Source organism: Ascaphus truei, chromosome 3 (genome assembly GCF_040206685.1).
Source record: "Ascaphus truei isolate aAscTru1 chromosome 3, aAscTru1.hap1, whole genome shotgun sequence".
NCBI classification, from domain to species: domain Eukaryota; kingdom Metazoa; phylum Chordata; class Amphibia; order Anura; family Ascaphidae; genus Ascaphus; species Ascaphus truei.
The window spans coordinates 412,443,075-412,463,648 of NC_134485.1; the positions used below are offsets into that span (position 1 = coordinate 412,443,075).

A 20,574-nucleotide genomic window follows, 5' to 3' on the forward strand; every position below is an offset into this window, starting at 1 on the left:
GATCGAAGCAGCAGTGAACGTGTTCATTTTTCAGCGATTCTGAGGTTCATGCTGGTTTATGTGTTGTCTGTGGTCAGTGTTTCTGTCTGTCTATCTGTTTTGTGTCAGTGTTGCACTATGAATTTTCTTTTTATTTATCCCCACATGTCATGAGACTTCAATCAAGATCCATTTGGATATTGTTTGGACACTAAGGACTTTATTAACAGGGAAAGCTTCAAATACCCAAGTATTGCAATGGTTAACACAGGGGTTGGCAACTCAAGGCGTCAAGGGCCACCAACAGGTCAGGTTTTAAGGATATCCCTGCTTCAGCACAGGTGGCCCAGTCAGTGGCTCAGTCTTTGACAGAGTCACCTGTGCTGAAGCAGGGATATCCTTAAAGCCTAACCTGTTGGTAGTCTTTGAGGACTGGAGTTGCCCACCCCTGGGTTAACACAATGTTATGACTACTTAAAACCCCAGGATTATTTCCAGTGTCTTCCCATTACATATAAATAGCTGCCGATGAGCCAGTGGAGCGGCCACATTCCTAGAACGTGCTGCTGACTTGAGTCAGCTGTTTCTTCCAGGTCGCAGGTGAAACTCCAGCGTCCCGACCCTAACATGAAAAAAGCCGTTCCTGTACAAGATATCAGCGGGAAGAAGTACCGGCTACAGATAAAAAAAAACCATTTGTCGTCATCTACTACAACTGCACTGTAACGAGAACTCGAGCTGGGCACTTATGCGCTAAAATAAGCTGATAAGAAACGTTCGGGACATCTCTGTTCCCTTCTTCAGGTGTCGGACAAAATGTATTATTTATGTATTTATTTTTACTGGCACAAAACCCCTTACAAGTTCAGAAGTTACAAAGTGTTTGGTTATATGTTGGCACAAAAGAAAATGCTCTCAGACCCTGCAGTCCCCCCATTTATATATTTTTTACATTAAATTATTGCCAATGTCTACATCATCACCATTAATCCAAATGTACCCATTGATTCTACTGATAAGGGGTGTGTTTATGCCAAAGCTCTGTGTACATGGATGACACTATGTAGAAATATAAATATACAGTGTATTTGCCATAGAGTTGGCAAAGTAAATGCAGAATTTGTTTGCAGATATAACCAGACACAAAGTAAGTTATGTGTAGTACAAAGGCACCAAAAACACTCCCCATACAGTGTATAGCAAATAAAAATACCCCTTATTAGCGCATTCACGTCTCAGACAAGTCTGCCATTGTAGATACAGAGAGATTATATTAGATTATAATATGTATGGTATCAGAAGTGCAGTGATTTGGGTAAATCCTACCACAATAAACAATAATATTAGATACACATACATATTAATAATTAAGAGCTGCATTGCCACCTATACATTCGGAATCTTCAACAATCACTGCACATTGGACCTTTGTACTGTCTTAGGGAACATTTCCTCAGCTGCAGGTAAATAGAATTTCATAGGCAGCGAGGTATCTACTATAGCAGGGGGGCTCAACTCCGGTCATCAAGACCCCACAACAGGTCAGGTTTTAAGGATATCCCCCGCTGCAGCAAAGGTGGCTCAATCAGTCCCAGCTTCAGCACAGATGACTCAGTCTTCAAATGATCCTCTGATTGACCCACCTGTGCTGAAGCTGGGATATTGTTAAAACCTGACCTGTTGGGGGTCTTGAGGACTAGAGTTGAGCCCCCCTGTTCTAAACCACGATCTCTGAAGGTTACTCGTTAACCTGTGATAGTGCCAGTTGGGGCACTATCGCAGGGGAACTCCCATGAAATAACTCCCTCTCAGTGAAATGTACTGAATATATTTTGGTTTGGTGCACAACGCTACTAATCCATAACTTTTAGGCAGCTATAAAGGGAAAATGAAGATGCAGGGGGTAATTGTATATTGTATGATGTGGCCGTTCGTCAAAATATCCCCATTGACTTGAGTACAGCTGCTTCGCACAATATAGAATAAGGTCCTTCAGCTATTTAACTATTCAATTATCTGTAGTCACCATATAAACTGTTACTACATGTTTATTCACCGTGAGATTTCACTTAGACTACAACTAAAGACATTAGGAGGAACAGCCTAGCGGGTAAGTAATTGGTCTTAGAAGTGGAAGCATCCAATCTGAGGTATGTAATTAATTGTGTGCATCTGCCTGAAATTATAATCTATGCTGACAGTAAAGAAGGAATAGTCTGATGCTATGTACAGCACAGCACTATAAAAAAACCCCAATGGGGTTTAAAGGTCAAGGCAATTGCGGGGCAAAATAAAGCATGGGATTGAAGAATGTTCGTATACATATGAGAAATTGGGTGCTCCAATAATTTCGGAATATATACAGTCATATCAATAATCCTTTTGATTGAAACTCTGGCTCTGGAGTAAGACTATTATGGAGTGGGTAAAGTATCGTGAGTGATAAACCAGTGAGGTGAGAATATAATGTCTCCTGAAGCAAACAATCAAGGTGATGGAAAATCAACTTGAAGTTATCTCATTGATGAAAAACTTAATCAATACTGGAGTAGAGACACACTCTTCAAATAACAACACGTAGAATAAATCTTACCCACTCCTGAGCCTCCACATGCCTATGATGGCGTGTCCAGCCGCAAATGTAGAAATCCAATAGCCAAAGAAGAAAAAAGCAGCGCACTGCCAGGGAGCCAGGTGGTAAAAAATTGTAAATTCTTTATTCAAACAATGAAAATCACCCAAGGGAGTTGTGCAACCTCTACGCGTTTCGGACATAATGTACTTTAACAAGGAGTTACCTTCCGGGTAAAATGATTCATTTTGCCCAGGTATCCAGTACTCCTTGTTAAATGACATTACGTCCGAAACACGTAGGAGGTTGCACAACTCCCTTGGGTGATGTTCATTTTTTGAATAAAGAATTGACATGTTTTACCACCTGGCTCCGTGGCAGTGCACTGCTTTTTTCTTCTTTGGCTATTGGTATTGAAGAAAGAAATCCTATAGTTTTCAATGGGACTTTTTTCTTTGGTACATCTGGTGCGGTTAGATTGCCCCAGAAGTGCCCCAGTTGACGCACAAACCCTATTGTTCTGATCATGGTAATGTAGAACGGGTCTCACCGGTAGTAGAGTGCTTGGCTTCAGCGCCTGGTTAATGTTTCGCAGCAGAGCCCATTTCCCCTGGTCTTGCTCTAAGACCTCCTCCACCCCACGCCGGTGATACATCCTCACAACCCCGGCATTTAGAATGACACTGCAAATTTCCCAAAGGAAGGTTTCCACCAGGCTCGCTCGTGTAACAGGGAAGGCAAGAGCATGTCTCACTAGGATACCCATACACTGGGCAACCACGGTGGGGTTTCCATTTTACTGAAAGACCGTCTCCAGATATTCCAAGAGAAAGAGAAATCGTATCCTGCTGATGAGCACGGTAGACGTTTCTCTCTGGAAGCTTATAAAGGATGTGGTCCAGTTTTATATATCCATCAATCCGGTGAAAAAAAAGGCAACATTCTTCTCCAATAAGGATTGGTTTGATAGGCTTGTTTTTCTATCGTCTATTGAGTTCATCCAAGGAAATGGTCCTCCTTGTAGAATGCCGAGCAGATTCTACTAAACTGAGACACAAGAATACCCCGCACCTCTCTTTTCTCTTTCTGCCTACGATTCTGAAGTCTTCTTGGTACTTATTAATCCACAGGTGAACTCCGTCCCATGTAACACATGGCTTTTGATTAACCTAATAGCTTAACAACCAACAAGCCAGAGCACAGACGCAACCCAAAACCAAGGCCCATCTGCATTACCTTAAAACCAGGATATAAGCAGATAACCTAGTTCCGTAGCAACTGCATTTTAAATAATTGATCTATTTGTCGCCTTTCTTAAGTAGCGTGTGCTCCTAACGGCGCTGTCTTTTCTTGCAGGTTTATAGGAATCACTTGTACAATGTGCAAACATTGGTAACCAATAAAGAGAGGGTCGAAAATCATTTATTAAACCTAAAAAGTTATAGTGAAACTTGTATACGTTAAAAATGTGCTAACCATCACTTGCAAAAAGATAAAGTTCTGCATATTCAGAATGGAAAAGGGAATATATTTCCTGTTCAGATTAAAATCCGCTCATGCCGACTGTAGGAATACTTTCCTCTGCATAACTGTGCTAGTTTATTTTTATTTTCAGACTCTCAGTCCAAGACAAAGTGACTTATCAAGGTGTCAGAAGGTCCGCAGATGCAAAAATGAACCCGTTGTCACTGTATTTGCTTTGCAGATATGAATGCAGCACATTAGTGACAGACATTAAAATAACTGGAGCTTAAATGTTCCCTAGCATGAAGGAGATGGCTTCACTGCATACTAAATAGGGGCCAAATATTCATTGGCGTTGACATATTTTAACAATTATTTAGAGAAATCGTAGCCCTTTAGTGACAGTAGCCTGCAGTTCATTGGCCCTGATAGGGGCAATAACTTGTAATTACTTGATCTTTTCTTCTAATACCTGTGACATTTATGGCAGTTTTTCCCAAACTAGGGGATGTCCCCGTAGAGGAACCCACTAACAGGGGGGGTGGGAGCTCAGAATTACAGGGGAGATATACATTCTGGGAGACAGAATGGATTGCAAAAGGTGGTACAGAGATGAATAAGGGGTCAGAAAGTGTGATACATGTTAATGCAGGGAAACTGCAGTTCTATCCCAAAAAATATATTCCATGATGTGGAATCCATAATATTCAAATTAGATTTTTTGGGGGGCGGGGCTGTGGGTGTCTGAACCCCCAAATCTTGGACACATCTCTGTGCACAGACTGGACAAAAAGACAAAACAAATAGCCAGTATAAAACATTTGGGAGCCACTGATGTATGGGGATATTTACTTAAATTTCCCAGCTGCAAAACTGCGGCAAGACCAGCGCAAAATAATCCACCAGTTTTACCAATGGAAAAACTCCAATTCCCCGAATGAGATGCCGTTTACGTGATACATTTGAGATTATGAGATTCCTTTTGCGTGATAAACAACAGATAATGAGATTACAAATGTGAGCTGGAGATTCCTTTTACATGATGAACATGAGATAATGAGATGTCTTTTACATGATAAACATACACTCATACCTTCCATCTCACTATACTCATACCTTCCATCTCACTATACTCATACCTTACATCCCACTATACTCATACCTTCCATCCCACTATACTCATACGTGTACATCCCACTATACTCATACCTTCCATCCCACTATACTCATACCTTACATCCCACTATACTCATACCTTGCATCACACTATACTCATACCTTACATCCCACTATACTCATACCTTACATCCCACTATACTCATAGCATACATACCACTATACTCATACCTTCCATCTCACTATACTCATACCTTACATCCCACTATACTCATACCTGACATCCCACTATACTCATAGCATACATACCACTATACTCATACCTTACATCCCACTATACTCATACCTGACATCCCACTATACTCATACCTTACATCCCACTATACTCATACCTTACATCCCACTATACTCATACCTTACATCCCACTATATTCATACCTTACATCCCACTATGCTCATACCGTACATCCCACTATACTCATACCTTACATCCCACTATACTCATACCGTACATCCCACTATACTCATACCGTACATCCCACTATACTCATACCGTAAATCCCACTATACTCATACCATACATACCACTATACTCATACCGTACATACCACTATACTCATACCTGACATCCCCCTATACTCATACCATACATACCACTATACTCATACCTTACATCCCACTATATTCATACCTTACATCCCACTATACTCATACTTGACATCCCACTATACTCATACCTTACATCCCACTATACTCATACCTTACATCCCACTATACTCATACCTTACATCCCACTATGCTCATACCTTACATCCCACTATACTCATACCGTACATCCCACTATACTCATACCGTACATTCCACTATACTCATACCGTACATCCCACTATACTCATACCTTACATCCCCCTATACTCATACCATACATCCCACTATATTCATTCCTTACATCCCACTATACTCATACCTTACATCCCACTATACTCATACCTTACATCCCACTATGCTCATACCTTACATCCCACTATACTCATACCGTACATCCCACTATACTCATACCATACATACCACTATACTCATACCGTACATACCACTATACTCATACCTTACATCCCACTATGCTCATACCTTACATCCCACTATACTCATACCGTACATCCCACTATACTCATACCGTACATCCCACTGTACTCATACCGTACATCCCACTGTACTCATACCGTACATCCCACTATACTTATATCTTACATCCCACTATACTCATACCTTACATCCCACTATACTCATAACTTACATCCCACTGTACTCATACCGTACATCCCACTATGCTCATACCTTACATCCCCCTATACTCATACCTTACATCCCACTATACTCATACCGTACATCCCACTATACTCATACCTTACACCCACTATACTCATCCTTACATCCCACTGTACTCATACCTTACATCCCACTATACTCATACCTTACACCCACTATACTCATACCTTACATCCCACTGTACTCATACCTTACATCCCACTATACTCATACCTTGCATCCCACTATACTCATAACTTACATCCCACTATACTCATACCTTACATCCCACTGTACTCATACCTTACATCCCACTATGCTCATACCTTACATCCCACTATACTCATACCTTACATCCCACTATACTCATACCTTACATCCCACTATGCTCATACCTTACATCCCACTATGCTCATACCGTACATCCCACTATACTCATACCTTACATCCCACTATACTCATACCTGACATCCCACTATACTCATACCATACATACCACTATACTCATACCTTACATCCCACTATATTCATACCTTACATCCCACTATACTCATACCTGATATCCCACTATACTCATACCTTACATCCCACTATACTCATACCTTACATCCCACTATACTCATACCTTACATCCCACTATACTCATACCTTACATCCCACTATACTCATACCGTACATCCCACTATACTCATACCTTACATCCCACTATACTCATACCTTACATCCCACTATGCTCATACCTGACATCCCACTATACTCATACCGTACATCCCACTATACTCATACCTTACATCCCACTATACTCATACATTACATCCCACTATACTCATACCTTGCATCACACTATACTCATACCGTACATCCCACTATACTCATACCGTACATTCCACTATACTCATACCGTACATCCCACTATACTCATACCTTACATCCCACTATACTCATACCTTACACCCACTATACTCATACCATACATCCCACTATACTCATACCTTACATCCCACTATATTCATACCTTACATCCCACTATACTCATACTTGACATCCCACTATACTCATACCTTACATCCCACTATACTCATACCTTACATCCCACTATACTCATACCTTACATCCCACTATGCTCATACCTTACATCCCACTATACTCATACCGTACATCCCACTATACTCATACCGTACATTCCACTATACTCATACCGTACATCCCACTATACTCATACCTTACATCCCCCTATACTCATACCATACATCCCACTATATTCATTCCGTACATCCCACTATGCTCATACCTTACATCCCACTATACTCATACCGTACATCCCACTATACTCATACCATACATACCACTATACTCATACCGTACATACCACTATACTCATACCTTACATCCCACTATGCTCATACCTTACATCCCACTATACTCATACCGTACATCCCACTATACTCATACCGTACATCCCACTGTACTCATACCGTACATCCCACTGTACTCATACCGTACATCCCACTATACTTATATCTTACATCCCACTATACTCATACCTTACATCCCACTATACTCATAACTTACATCCCACTGTACTCATACCGTACATCCCACTATGCTCATACCTTACATCCCACTATACTCATACCTTACACCCACTATACTCATACCTTACATCCCACTGTACTCATACCTTACATCCCACTATACTCATACCTTACACCCACTATACTCATACCTTACATCCCACTGTACTCATACCTTACATCCCACTATACTCATACCTTGCATCCCACTATACTCATAACTTACATCCCACTGTACTCATACCGTACATCCCACTATGCTCATACCTTACATCCCACTATACTCATACCTTACATCCCACTATACTCATACCTTACATCCCACTATGCTCATACCTTACATCCCACTATGCTCATACCGTACATCCCACTATACTCATACCTTACATCCCACTATACTCATACCTGACATCCCACTATACTCATACCATACATACCACTATACTCATACCTTACATCCCACTATACTCATACCTTACATCCCACTATACTCATACCGTACATCCCACTATAGTATACAGTTCCGGCCAAGTAAATCTCCATTGACACTCCCCAAATTGCAGAGCGGTGCATATGAGACAAGACAGGAGCAAAGTGCCTGGAAACACTGATGAATAAAGGGAGATGAAACGGTCTCTCCTTGCTCCACATTTGCTCCAAAATGGCCTCTTCGTTTTTTATATCAAAAGGAATTGTTTCTAAACAACAGTAAATACCACACAGCCTAGCAATTATTGTATATGAATTGCTCCACAGTGTCCACACCTAATAACCATGTTACAATGGGTCTTCAATGCCTGAGTACTTTCACTTTGTATTACACCACTACGATGTGTTGGATAATATTTTTAAACCAATACGGCAGCTTTATCTTTGTGTTTGAGACACTAAATGGTTATCAATAAGTCCCATTCCAAGAATTAGCAAGCTGTGCATTTATAATATTTAAGAGCAGCTACTTCTCCAGGAGACACAAGGAAGGCTGCAAAGGTAACCTCTGAATAATGCAATAATGAATGCAGAATTAGCTCAGGTGGTAGCACAGATACTCAAATATCCTCAGATGAAAACAGATTACTTCATGCCACCCTGCGGGGGGAAAAGCTCTCTATTTTGTGGAGAGGGAGCGGCTCAGTGAGTAACGACACTGACTGGCTCTGAGTTTGAAGCAGGGTAACCTGGTTCAATTCCCGGTGTCGGCTCCTTGTGACCTTGGGCAAGTCACTTTATCTCCCTGTGCCTCAGGCACCAAAAATATAGATTTTAAGCTCCACGGGGCAGGGACCTGTGTCTGCAAAAATGTCTCTGCAAAGCGCTGCGAAAAACTATATCCCTGCTATACAACAACATGCTATTAATTATTTATTTATTTTCTCCTTACAATGCTGTAAAATATATATATATATATTTGGAGAGGATTCCATTTATACCACACAAATATACTCCACACAGAAAATCAATACATGGCGCCATTGAGATATCTGACTGAAATAAGATTATGGTTGACAAGTATAGGAACAGTCTCAGATATAAACCAACACGGTTTTAACATTGAGGGCCCACAGGTCACATCTCCCCTAAGAAACAAATGTGCAATTTAATAAGGGTCAGTGCACGGGGGGGGGGGGGGGGGGGGGTTTGGGGGGGCAGCACGAACAAAAAGATTGTTCTACTAAATCATGGGCTCGGCAGAGATGCCATTGTTTTCTGAAAGAGCCTGGATGTTGGATACAAGAAAAGAAGGCACCTCGAAATAAACGGATTTGATGTCATGCTGGGTTTGTAAATTTAGGGCAATAAGAGGTAAGATTATGATTATTTTCCCCCATTCTGTAGGTGGCTGCTAAAGACTTTCACAAATTCTTCACATTTTGGACGTTTATCGCTGGCTGAAGAGTCCCAAATATGAGATTTCCCCCCCCCCCCCCCCCCCCCCGAAAAACAACTGTAACTATTGTACTTGAGAGTATCTTCACACCAACTTTTGCTAATTTTTTACTTAAATATTGGCAAATATTGGTGAAATGGGCAAATTCAGTAAAAAAAAACAACAACCCATCAGTAAATAGAGAAATATGCATTTGAAACCCCATTTAGTGCAGAGTAAATGAGTACATCAGTATTAGGTGATCGTTTCTTGTATTTGGACTAACAATTGATATTATAAGACAAGCTCTCGAGAGTTCTCCTCTCTTTTCCTCAGGAAAACCCCCATTTACAAATGTCTTTAAAAGAATCGCATAACTTTCACAAAGCAAACAGAGACATGATCACACATATCTAGTGACTAGGACTACAAATATATTCATCTGATTTAGGATACAAGTTTCTTAAGGAGGGAAACATATGTAATTCTAGGTACCTGTATGATATGGATCTTATATCCCTATCTGGGGTATGAACCAATGGGCACAGATATTAGGAGCAGTTGACCTAGCGGATAGCCACTGAAGAAGCAGGGATTGCCTAATAATGTCTCTTTAGTCTTTACCTAACAAGCTAATCTTTGTTCCACCTCGTCTCCTAATGCAGCGGTGCGCAAACTGGGGGGGCGCGACCCCCAGGGGGGGCGCGAGACTGCCTGCGGGGGACGCGGGGTTTACAGAGGCCACGGGCGCTTCCCGAAGGCACTTAAATTAAGTGCCGGGGGAGCTGCAGGGCCTCTGTAAGCCATTACTTACCTTGGCTCCGGCGGCTTCCTTCCCGCGTCGCCATGGCAACGCGGCGAGGTCATGTGACGTCACGTTGCTATAGCAACATGACGTCGGCAGCGGAGGTAAGTGGGGGTGAGGGTGGGGCGCGGGAGTGAGGAGACCGTCGGCAGGGCGGCGTAGGGAAAAAAGTTTGCGCCCCACCTGTCCTAATGGATGAACACTACAATATACAGTACTATAGATTAATGTAACTGTATTTGTAACCATGTCCTTGTCATCATAACTCCGTGCCCAGGAAATACTTGAAAACGAGAGGTAACTCTCAATGTACAGTATTACTTCCTGGTAACACATTTTATAATTAAATAAATAAATAACATATCTTACCGTTTCCTGTTACCAGTTCAACAAGGCTTCTAAAATTGTTGTTCTTACTAATAGTCTGCTATAAACTCAGCTTTTTACTTGCCCTGTCCTGTTCTTCTTCCGTGACTTTGCTAGGCGGGACGTTGGGGGTACCTGTACGCAGGTGTACCCTTTTTCATTTGTGAAATTTGGAGTGCATGCCTCTGTACAGTATCTACAGACAAGTAACGCATAACGATAAGGTTATGTAGGCTACAATCTTTATAGTGACATTAAAAAAAATCCCAAATGGTTTGCACTGCCCCACGATCCAAGGGAGAAGGACTCGGAGAGGTAAAAACATACATGTATTAGTCAAATAGTACACAACACATCCAAAAAAGCACAGGAAATCTCCTACGCGTTTCACACCTGAGTCAGTGCTTTGTGATTGAGGGATGCAGTGTAACCCCGTTGGGAATATTTTGATGTTGCTGTATTTTTGAGGGAGCACTTGAGTGGAAAACAAGGCGGTATGCAGAGGAGTACTGCAGAGAAAACAGTGTCGAGCACAGAGGACTCGAGCGCTTGTTCTAGACTGTGGATATTTTCATTTAAAAGACAGTGATTTACTGTACCTTAGAAGACATTTGGGTTTAAATTGCTCAAATTTCACTGGATGCTGGAGTAACTCCGCTGTTTAATTCCTGCACAGATCCTGCTATACAGGGATGATTCTTAACACTAATCTGCTGAATTTAAGTTAATCACTAAGATAATGCCCAATAATCATTTGCTGACTTACTATAATATAAGTGCAGCAATGTGGTACTGACTTATATAATCATTGATGTCTGAACAATTAGCATATTGATGCATAGAGACTATTAAATTTATATGCTATAGGCAAAGCAGAGATTATATTACTATTTCAACTGACTGTGTGATACAAAGTATCTAGCCAACACAGTGAGAGATAGTATATATATTTCTGCTGTGATCTTTGTGATTTGTACACCAAGTACTTATAGGCAGACATGTGATTGGCATCTAAATAAACCTAGAGGCAGTTGTGGTATATACATCTGGTGTTCTACTACTGATTTATGCCGGGCGTTTATTTATTCAATCACCATTGAGACTACCAGTTACTAGCCAATTCGACGACATTGGATCTAAGAGATATACAGTATACATAACTCACTATTAAGCTACTCAAACAATGGCAACACTTGATACTCCATTACAGTCAATTGGATACATTGGACTGGGGCAACAATATGAGAGTACATTTTTATAATCTATGAGAGTCTTAGAATTTCCCAATGAGGTTTTAGGTCTCAGTTCACTGTTCTTAGCCTTTAGCCTTCAGGGATAGAGACATCCTGCTATTGAATGTGTAGCCACCAAAGTGCTATGGACATTATTTATATACCTCACTAGCCCCAGTACTCCATTATTTGTATCTTCTAAAGGACATATATTATCAAATTGTCTTTTCAAGACTGGAACTAAATGTTGGAGCGCATATCACTAACTGGCTCAGTCAATTCTAGTGCAAGGCATTACAACACAACGCTATAAAACTGTCCAAATAGAGAGTATATATCAATACAGGTTACTTGCTTCCAGCTATTTTACCTAAAATACACTATATTTGGGATTTATACCAGTGGTCAATAGTTTGGATATGCTCCTTCTTGGGGATTTTAAACTAAATTTTTAAATAATCACTGTAAATAAATCACAAGCGTCGTTGTTGAAGATAAATAAAACTTTATTATTTTTTTGCTATTCCCTTTTAAGTTAGTGGTACTGTACATATGAGGTGCATTTCAAACATGGTTCAATAGGAATAATTATTTAATCACGCTAAATGCAAATAATATGTACTTTGAGTGCAATATTGAGGGACCCATTGGGAGAGCTATACCTGACACAAGAAGTTAGTAATTATTTAGTATTTTGTCCCTATGCACTTAAGGCTGCATCCAGGGTGCCTTCTCCCGTGCTGAGGCGCGCGGAGGCTGAGGGAAATCGCGCGCTTTCCCTGGCCTTGGTCTGGGGGTGTGTTGGGGGGGTGGGCCAGTGATGTCACGGAGCTGGTTCGCCCTCATTGGGCAAAGCGCTCACGTGACTGGCCCTGCGCTCCAGCGAGCGCCAAATCTAACATTTGTATAAGACCTACGCTTCCGCACGCTTGCGGAAGCGTAGGCGAGCCCATACTAAAGCCGCTCTCGTTGCGGCTGTAGGGGCTCACTGGTAAGCACCAGCGCGGCTCAGCACGTGCTGACCATGCCCGAGGCCTAAGTATGGCAGTATAATCAATATATAAGAATTAAGAGTGAGCGGTAGGTTATTTACAGTTTATGACTATGTATAAAGTGGCCACTATATGCATATTTAAGATAGGCCTAATCAGGGCCGTCTTAACAGCATTATAGGCCCCCGGGCAAAGCAGTGCACTGGGCCCTGCAAAATTTCTCTCGCGAATGCAGACACGCCAACTCTCCGCTACAAGTCGTAATTTTTCTCTTACCGAGTTAGCGGGAGATTTGAATGTTGAGGCGGTGATCGGAAAATTAGTGTTCAATTCTGGTCTGTGCATAGATTAGCTTGGGGCCCCGATGGGCCCCCGGGCAACTGCCCAACGTGCCCATGCGTTAAGACGGCACTGGGCCTAATGCCAATGCAAGCATGGTGGATACAAATTGTCAATATGTCTTGGCAGAAGCATGATATCGCCAGGTATGGGAGTTTAGTGAACAGCATGGGAATGTCATTTGCCATTAATTAGTGATTTGCTTGCTCATTTACATACACTGTGTTAAAAAATCGTGTATATATCGCCTCGGTAAAAAGCCTCTTTCACTGCTAATATGTCTCTAGTGAATAGCTAGTATGTATGTGTGTATTTATATAGCGCCATCAGTGTACACAGGGCTTTACAGAAATAGCAAGGCAGTACAGGGACCATGTCACACGTGCATTAAACAGGATGGTAACAATGGGAATTAGGGAGCCTCTGTCCCGCAGAGCTTATAGTGTAATGGAATAATGGGAGACTTACAGAATACAGTGGGAGTCAGTGCAGTATATAACATATGCATGGAATGTCTTGTATATAATGTATAACTCTGCTACCCTTAATGTAACTATGTATTTGTCATCATAACTCTGTGCCCAGGACATACAGGAGGGCCCCGGGTATACGGCGGGTTCCGTTCCAGGGGCCCGCCGTATAGTGAAAATCGCCGGAAAGCGGATCCGGCGATTTTCAGTGATTTTGCATGCGCAAATCGGCATTTTTGCCGTCCTGCGCATGCACGACCTACGGTCTGCGCGCGCAAACTACGATCTGCGCATGCACGCCGGGCGCACAGCCCGTTCTGCGCATGCACGACTGAGTATCCAAGATGGCAGCCCCATTCTCGGTGTCGCCGTATCGGCGGATCGCCGAAAAGCGGGGCCCTGCTGTTCTTGAAAACGAGAGGTAACTCTCAATGTATTACTTCCTGGTAAAACATGTTCTAAATAAATAAATATCTGGTGGAAGGGGATGGGGGAGGAGAGTTAGTAAGAGTCCACTTTTGCCCCAGTTCTGCTGGATAGAAGAGCCCTTTCCTTGCACCCACAGGGTGAGCGATCGGGACGTTTCACCACAGTGTTTTTCTTCCCTTCCCACTATGCAGACGGTTAACTTTATTTGCGTGCCATAAACATCATTTTATTACTCTGGGTCCTTCTTTGACCTTTCTTTTTGCTGCTTTTCTTGCCTGGTACCATGGGCCAGTCCCACAGAGCTCTGGTACCTCATGTGATGCTACCTAAATCAGGAACGGATGCTATGATCCATGTGGTTAACGCATATCCTCAGAGCTAATTATATGCAAAAACAGCGGTCGTTCTCTATCTCATTAGCATAGGCTTAATGCCAATACTGTAGCATAATGCTGCGTTAATTTCCAATGAACGCGATGTTAAGTATGTCTTGGCATTACCCCTATCCAGACCGTAAAATAGATGTTTAACTGAAGTTGAGAAAGAGGACAGGAGGGGAAATGATCCATGGAAATAACGCTGCGTTAGTTAACTCAAGCCTAAATATGGTGTTACACCCGTCCAGACCCTGCAAAATCCCTATTTCAGGGTCTGCATGGGAGTAACGCCAAGTTTAGGTATTAAGGAGCCCCTGAGGAAGGTAGTAAACGGCGAAATGCATAGGGCAATATACAGTTGAACGAACGAGTAAACCAAGAGATTATCTAGTGGAAGGACCCGTCCCCCAAGTGAAACAGAAAGTGATGCCACGGAGGAGTCACACGGTGCCACTGGAGCCAGGGAGCTTGTTACCACGATGTCGTTTTCATTTGAAGAATCTCCAAATCTCTGAGAATAATACTATCAAGACACCAGCACTGCTACTGTCAAATTTACCAAAACGCTTTGAAATGGCTCCCAATTTGGTTAAGTCCCCGCGTTAAACTTAACAGACGTTTATGGGAATGTTTTAGTATGACAACACTTCATATGCATATCAGTATCATGTCCTTATCACTAACGGCCATTATAGCCAACACTATGCTCTTTACAGGAGAAATCCCGACAACGTCATGTCATTGTGTTTTGGAGATCTGAACAAGTTCCTCACCCCAACCACATGCAGCACTTATCTAAGATCTGACTCCAAAAGACTGTTCACGGTCCCAAGGTTCAGCAAAGTATCTGGCCGCTCCTCCTCTTACCGTGCACCCCAAAACTGGAACAACCTACCGGAGACTCTCACTGCCACCACCAGTCTAAGTTCTTTCAAAACTAAAGCTGTCTCACATTTTAATCTGGTCTGTAACTGTTACATACGTCTATAATATATAATCTCTGTGTATGCAATGTCTTGTATATAATGTATACCCTGCTCACTTATGTAACTGTATTTGTAACCATGTCCTTGTCAGCATAACTCTGTGCCCAGGACATACTTGAAAACGAGAGGTAACTCTCACCGTATTACTTCCTGGTAAACATTTTATACATCAATAAATAAATAATATACGCGGTGAGGCTTAATGTGACGTTAAGTGCATTAAGGGAGCTTTGTGGATCTGGGCCTCTGTGTTACTCTCCAAACATAAGGTAAACAAACGTACCCTCTGCAATGTTCTTATTTCTAATTTAAGCCATTATACCAGTGGCCTAGTTTCCTCTCTGCTTGAATAGTGTTTCCTAGAGGAAGGAGAATACCATCCAGTGGAAGGTGGTTAGTTGTAAACATAACACACCCTATCATGTTGACCCCGAGATCTGTGGAGCTATAACTCTAAGGCAATTTGATAAACAGTCGGCTTTCGGCTTTATAGTCCTGTCCCAAATGTCATTGCCTCCACAAATGCAATCTCTGAAACGGTAGTGTTTTAATTGCCTCAATAAATTGTCCTGAAAGGATTCAATGCCAAGTGCTTGCAAGACTGTTAAAATGTCATCCGTCCCAAACAGTAAAACGAATGGATGATCCTATCTGCTCACTGCTGGTACACCTCTATCTATATGTAAATGTGCCCTCTGGGAGGCTGTCCATGCCGGAAAACAGGTGTAATACAGCAGCTAACCATCTCCTAGATGTCAAGACCAGAGACCCAAATGAGAAACAGTGAGGGTTTTGGTTGGGAAAAGGACTTTTGGAAAATATTTACTTTAAAAACCATGCAAGTTTCTATGGGGTATATTCTATAAACTCCGAAAAGCACTGATCGGATCGGCGCTTTCGGAGTTTATACACTATGCCCATATGAGAGAAATAATTCTAAAATGTATCAGGCTGACTTCCACTCTAAGGTCCAGATTCAGAATGGTAGTTCTGTTTTCCAGAACCAGTAAGGTCTGGAGGATGTCCAAAGGCAAGTTCTATTGTCTAGACTGTAAAGGCGGCTCTGTATCCAATATTACAATGATCATGGCACAGAGGCAGTGAAGACAGGGTGAAGTGGCTGTGACAAGGGGAGTGAGAAAGTGTTCTCAAAAATGCAAATCTATACGTAAAGATGTGTCACCAAATAAAATATGCACATGCTATTCAAAAAAGCTCTGAAGAGCTACTGCATTTTAATGTATTTAGGATATGTTGCTTGTGATTTGGCAAGACACATGATACGTTTTTATAAACAGTCCTGCCGTTCTTAAAGGGTTGAAAAACACGGATCTATGCATACTAATAAGTTAATTTGCCATAGGGAGGGAGGTGAAGACAATTTTGAGACAAATATCCCAGTTGTGCCAGTGATAACGTATGTATAATAATATAATATAATGTGTGTATATATATATATATATATATATATATATATATATATATATATATATATATATATACATACATTTTGTAGAAAAATCATTAAATTGTCAAACATTTGAGTAATTATACAGTAGGTCTATCACAGTAGTGTGACAGTGTATGAGGGAACAGTAGTGAAAAGAGGATATTACGGCCCTAAATTAGTGCAGGGTTTCTGCTCCACTCCACGGTTTGGAGATTTATCAAGGGGAATCCAGACCGGGACTTCTAGCTTTCCCAGCTTTCACAGGACTGGAGCAGCTGATTGAGTAGGGAGATGATTAAAAGGTTGCTCTAAACAGAGCAAGACAGGGCTGTTTGACTCTCAAGAAGAGGGTGTGCTGAAAAGCTGTGTTATGCTGAGAAAAAGACTTTTGTTTTGTTTGTTTGATTTACTCCTGTTATCTGCTGTAGCATTTGTATGGCAAAATAAACAGGCCAAGCTTTTCACCTCTGTGTCAGGGAAAAACGAAAGAAGAGAGCACCATCGATGACTGGAGTCAGGAGGGGATCAAAATAACAATCTTTATTGGAGTAAAAGCACAGGAAAACACCTCCTACGCGTTTCAAATAAAAGTTCTTTATCAAGGAGATGATAAAGAACTTTGATAAAGAACTTTTGTTCGAAACGCGTAGGAGGTGTTTTCCTGTGCTTTTACTCCAATAAAGATTGTTATTTTGATCCCCTCCTGACTCCAGTCATCGATGGTGCTCTCATCTTTCGTTTTTCCCTGGATCTATCAGCAGCAGCACATCATCCACTACAAGAGGTGTCCGTGAGTACTGGGCTATTAGCCCCCAATGAAATTGTTTGTGGTTGGTCTCTCATTCACTTTCAATTTTCAGGGATTAAGTCTTATTTACCTTCAATAAGGTTACTCACTGTATGGCATACACCTCTCTATGTTTTGGGACAGTATGATGTTGTGTCAGAAGACTATCTCCTCTACCTGGAAGGCTGTGTGAAAGTGCTGATCCTGGCCAAAAGGTACAGAGCAAGAAGGTACTTTGTCACAGTAGATTATCACATTTAAGAATAATTTGATAATCTAATAAATATTCTTTGGGATTGGTGATGGCGTGATGACCTCATCAAGTGTATTGTTACAACATGGTGTTTAGCGAAGAAGATAAGCACGTTATAAAGTGCTTGAGGCAGCGAAAGAACTATGTTCCAAAACGCTTCCATAAAATGTTTCCTGATAAAGGATCGCTTGGAGGACTGAAAAAACGAATTCGGATCGATCAGGAGGTGGGAGCAGCTGAATCAAAGCGTTATCAATTATGCAATCAGACAGTGGTGCTCTGGTGTTCGGCGTGTGTTTCATCACAAGGACATTTTGAACACACTTGAAACTAGACGTTATAGTAATTTTAGAGTTTCAGATTAGATTACAGCAGTTTAACACATTTACGAACTACTGTGTGAAGGAAAAACTCCTATTTCTCGCTTAATGAACATGAACCCACCGAAGTATATCTGGTACTTGTTGACATAATACAGTGACATCAATTTATTTAACATCAGGTGATGGTCTACATTATGGTTCTAATATAGTGTTAATCTACACAACTGACCTACAATTGTCATGGGGATTGAGGGAGAAATATATAAAACATGATGAAAAACGAAAGAGGTTCCTTATTTCCTTAACACTGTGTAACATGGCTGGCCCAGATTGCCTCTCTGCCTCCTGTCATGTAAGCCCTTTGTAGCTACAGGCTGTGACATGCTATCCTGTGGGCATTGACCCCCATCATTCTGACTCCCTGAGTGATGGAGGTGGTGGTGACAGGAATCTGTGTGCAGCCTATCATGGTGCAGATCCTGTGCCTCCCCTTCAGAGCCTCAGGGAGGAAGTTACCAAATTATATAGTCTCTTCTACCTCACCCTCTTGGGGTGAGGGTTCTGCTCCTGCCCTCCTGGGTAAGGAGTGGAGCAATATCAAGCTGAATCAAGGCCTCACTATTATCCTAAGGCCAAAGCATCATCCAAAGGTCTGGGGACACAGATCTACCATCCCGCATTTACTGTACTGTTGGCAGTAGCTGCTACAATAAATCGTCACTTTTATATGTAGCCAGGTCCTCCGGTTCTTCTCCCTTACCTCCGTTGAGAGCAGGGACCCTCCGGTGCGTGTCAGGAAGCTGCGGGGGCGGGCGCGTCGCCGGGGGCTCTCGGCAGTATCTTGCTTAGTGCGCTGCCATCTTGAGTGAGGGTCGTGCATGCGTAGTGAGTACGGTGTGCGGCGGCCCTCAGACAGCTCGTGCATGCACAGTACCAAGCGCACGAAGCTCAGCGAATCAGGGAAGCCTCTTGGCAGCGACTACAAGTCCCATGAGCCTTAGGGACGACCACCTGACACCAGGGGGCAAATGGGATGGCTAGAATCTCGGCTGAGAGGATGCAGTCATCAGACATTGGACCACGTTAGTGAATCAGAGCCAGAAAAGGATAGGAGGAGGTAGGTGCAGAGAGGCAAGTAGCCTCTGCACTAGGCCAGAACCCCCCTAGGCCCCAGATAGGCCCTGAGTCAAATATAGCTTGTGCCTGCTTTAGGGAAAGGCCCTAGGATAGGGACCCTGCCCCATTAGTACTGCAGTAAGAGAGAGGGACATAGCGGACGCTGAAGACCTTAGAGAGAGGTCTGGGACCAGGCCTACTTAGCCGCAAGAGAGACTGTCTTCAGGGTGGGACCACCCTAAGGGACGACAGCCCAGCAGAGTCCAGGACGTCACTGAGGAGATCGTGGATCGGTGGATCCTTTGTGAAGATTTCTACGCACCCAGGTGCTGGAGCACTGAGCAGGTATCGTTAAATAAGTGCACCAACTGAGTACTCACACATAGTGGAAGCGCTGACCACAGGACAAGGGTTGGAAGGGTTGTACATTGGACACGGTGTGGGGTACACGGTGGTGGGGGTGCGACTTATACGGGGCGTGGGTAATTGCCTCTTGATGTTTATAGAGTGATAAGATATATATATATGTTCCAGTAAAGACCTTTCTGTTTTATGCTAAGTGTGTGATCACTGTGGTTGTGTCATGTGAGGGGCTTCTCCCACACTGTTGGGATCCCTCCCAGGTGGAGGCGCTGCACCAGATTAGTAAGTGTATCACCCCAGGCTCTCCGTAGCAGAGGCTTAGGCTTAGGCCTTTCTACCGACAGGTAGAAAGGCAGCATCAGTAGTTCCTGTGTTCAGGGGAAAACAGGGCTACATATATACCCCTGCC

The 20,574-nt window shown here is 42.4% G+C and overlaps 1 protein-coding gene across 6 annotated transcripts in view; it reads right to left on the reverse strand.

Moving 5' to 3' along the window:
* MYO7A (myosin VIIA) overlaps positions 1-20,574 on the reverse strand; it is a 217,133-nt gene that overhangs the window by 149,276 nt on the left and 47,283 nt on the right. The window contains exon 1 of one of the 6 annotated variants that reach the window (XM_075592652.1): positions 3,102-3,606. The exons of 4 other annotated variants lie outside the window; for them this stretch is intronic. In XM_075592652.1, the coding sequence (XP_075448767.1) occupies positions 3,102-3,317 (216 nt within the window). In that variant the 5' untranslated portion in view covers positions 3,318-3,606. Of the gene's footprint in view, positions 1-3,101; positions 3,607-20,574 lie in introns of those variants that run through there. One more of the 6 variants, XM_075592653.1, reaches the window with a different exon arrangement.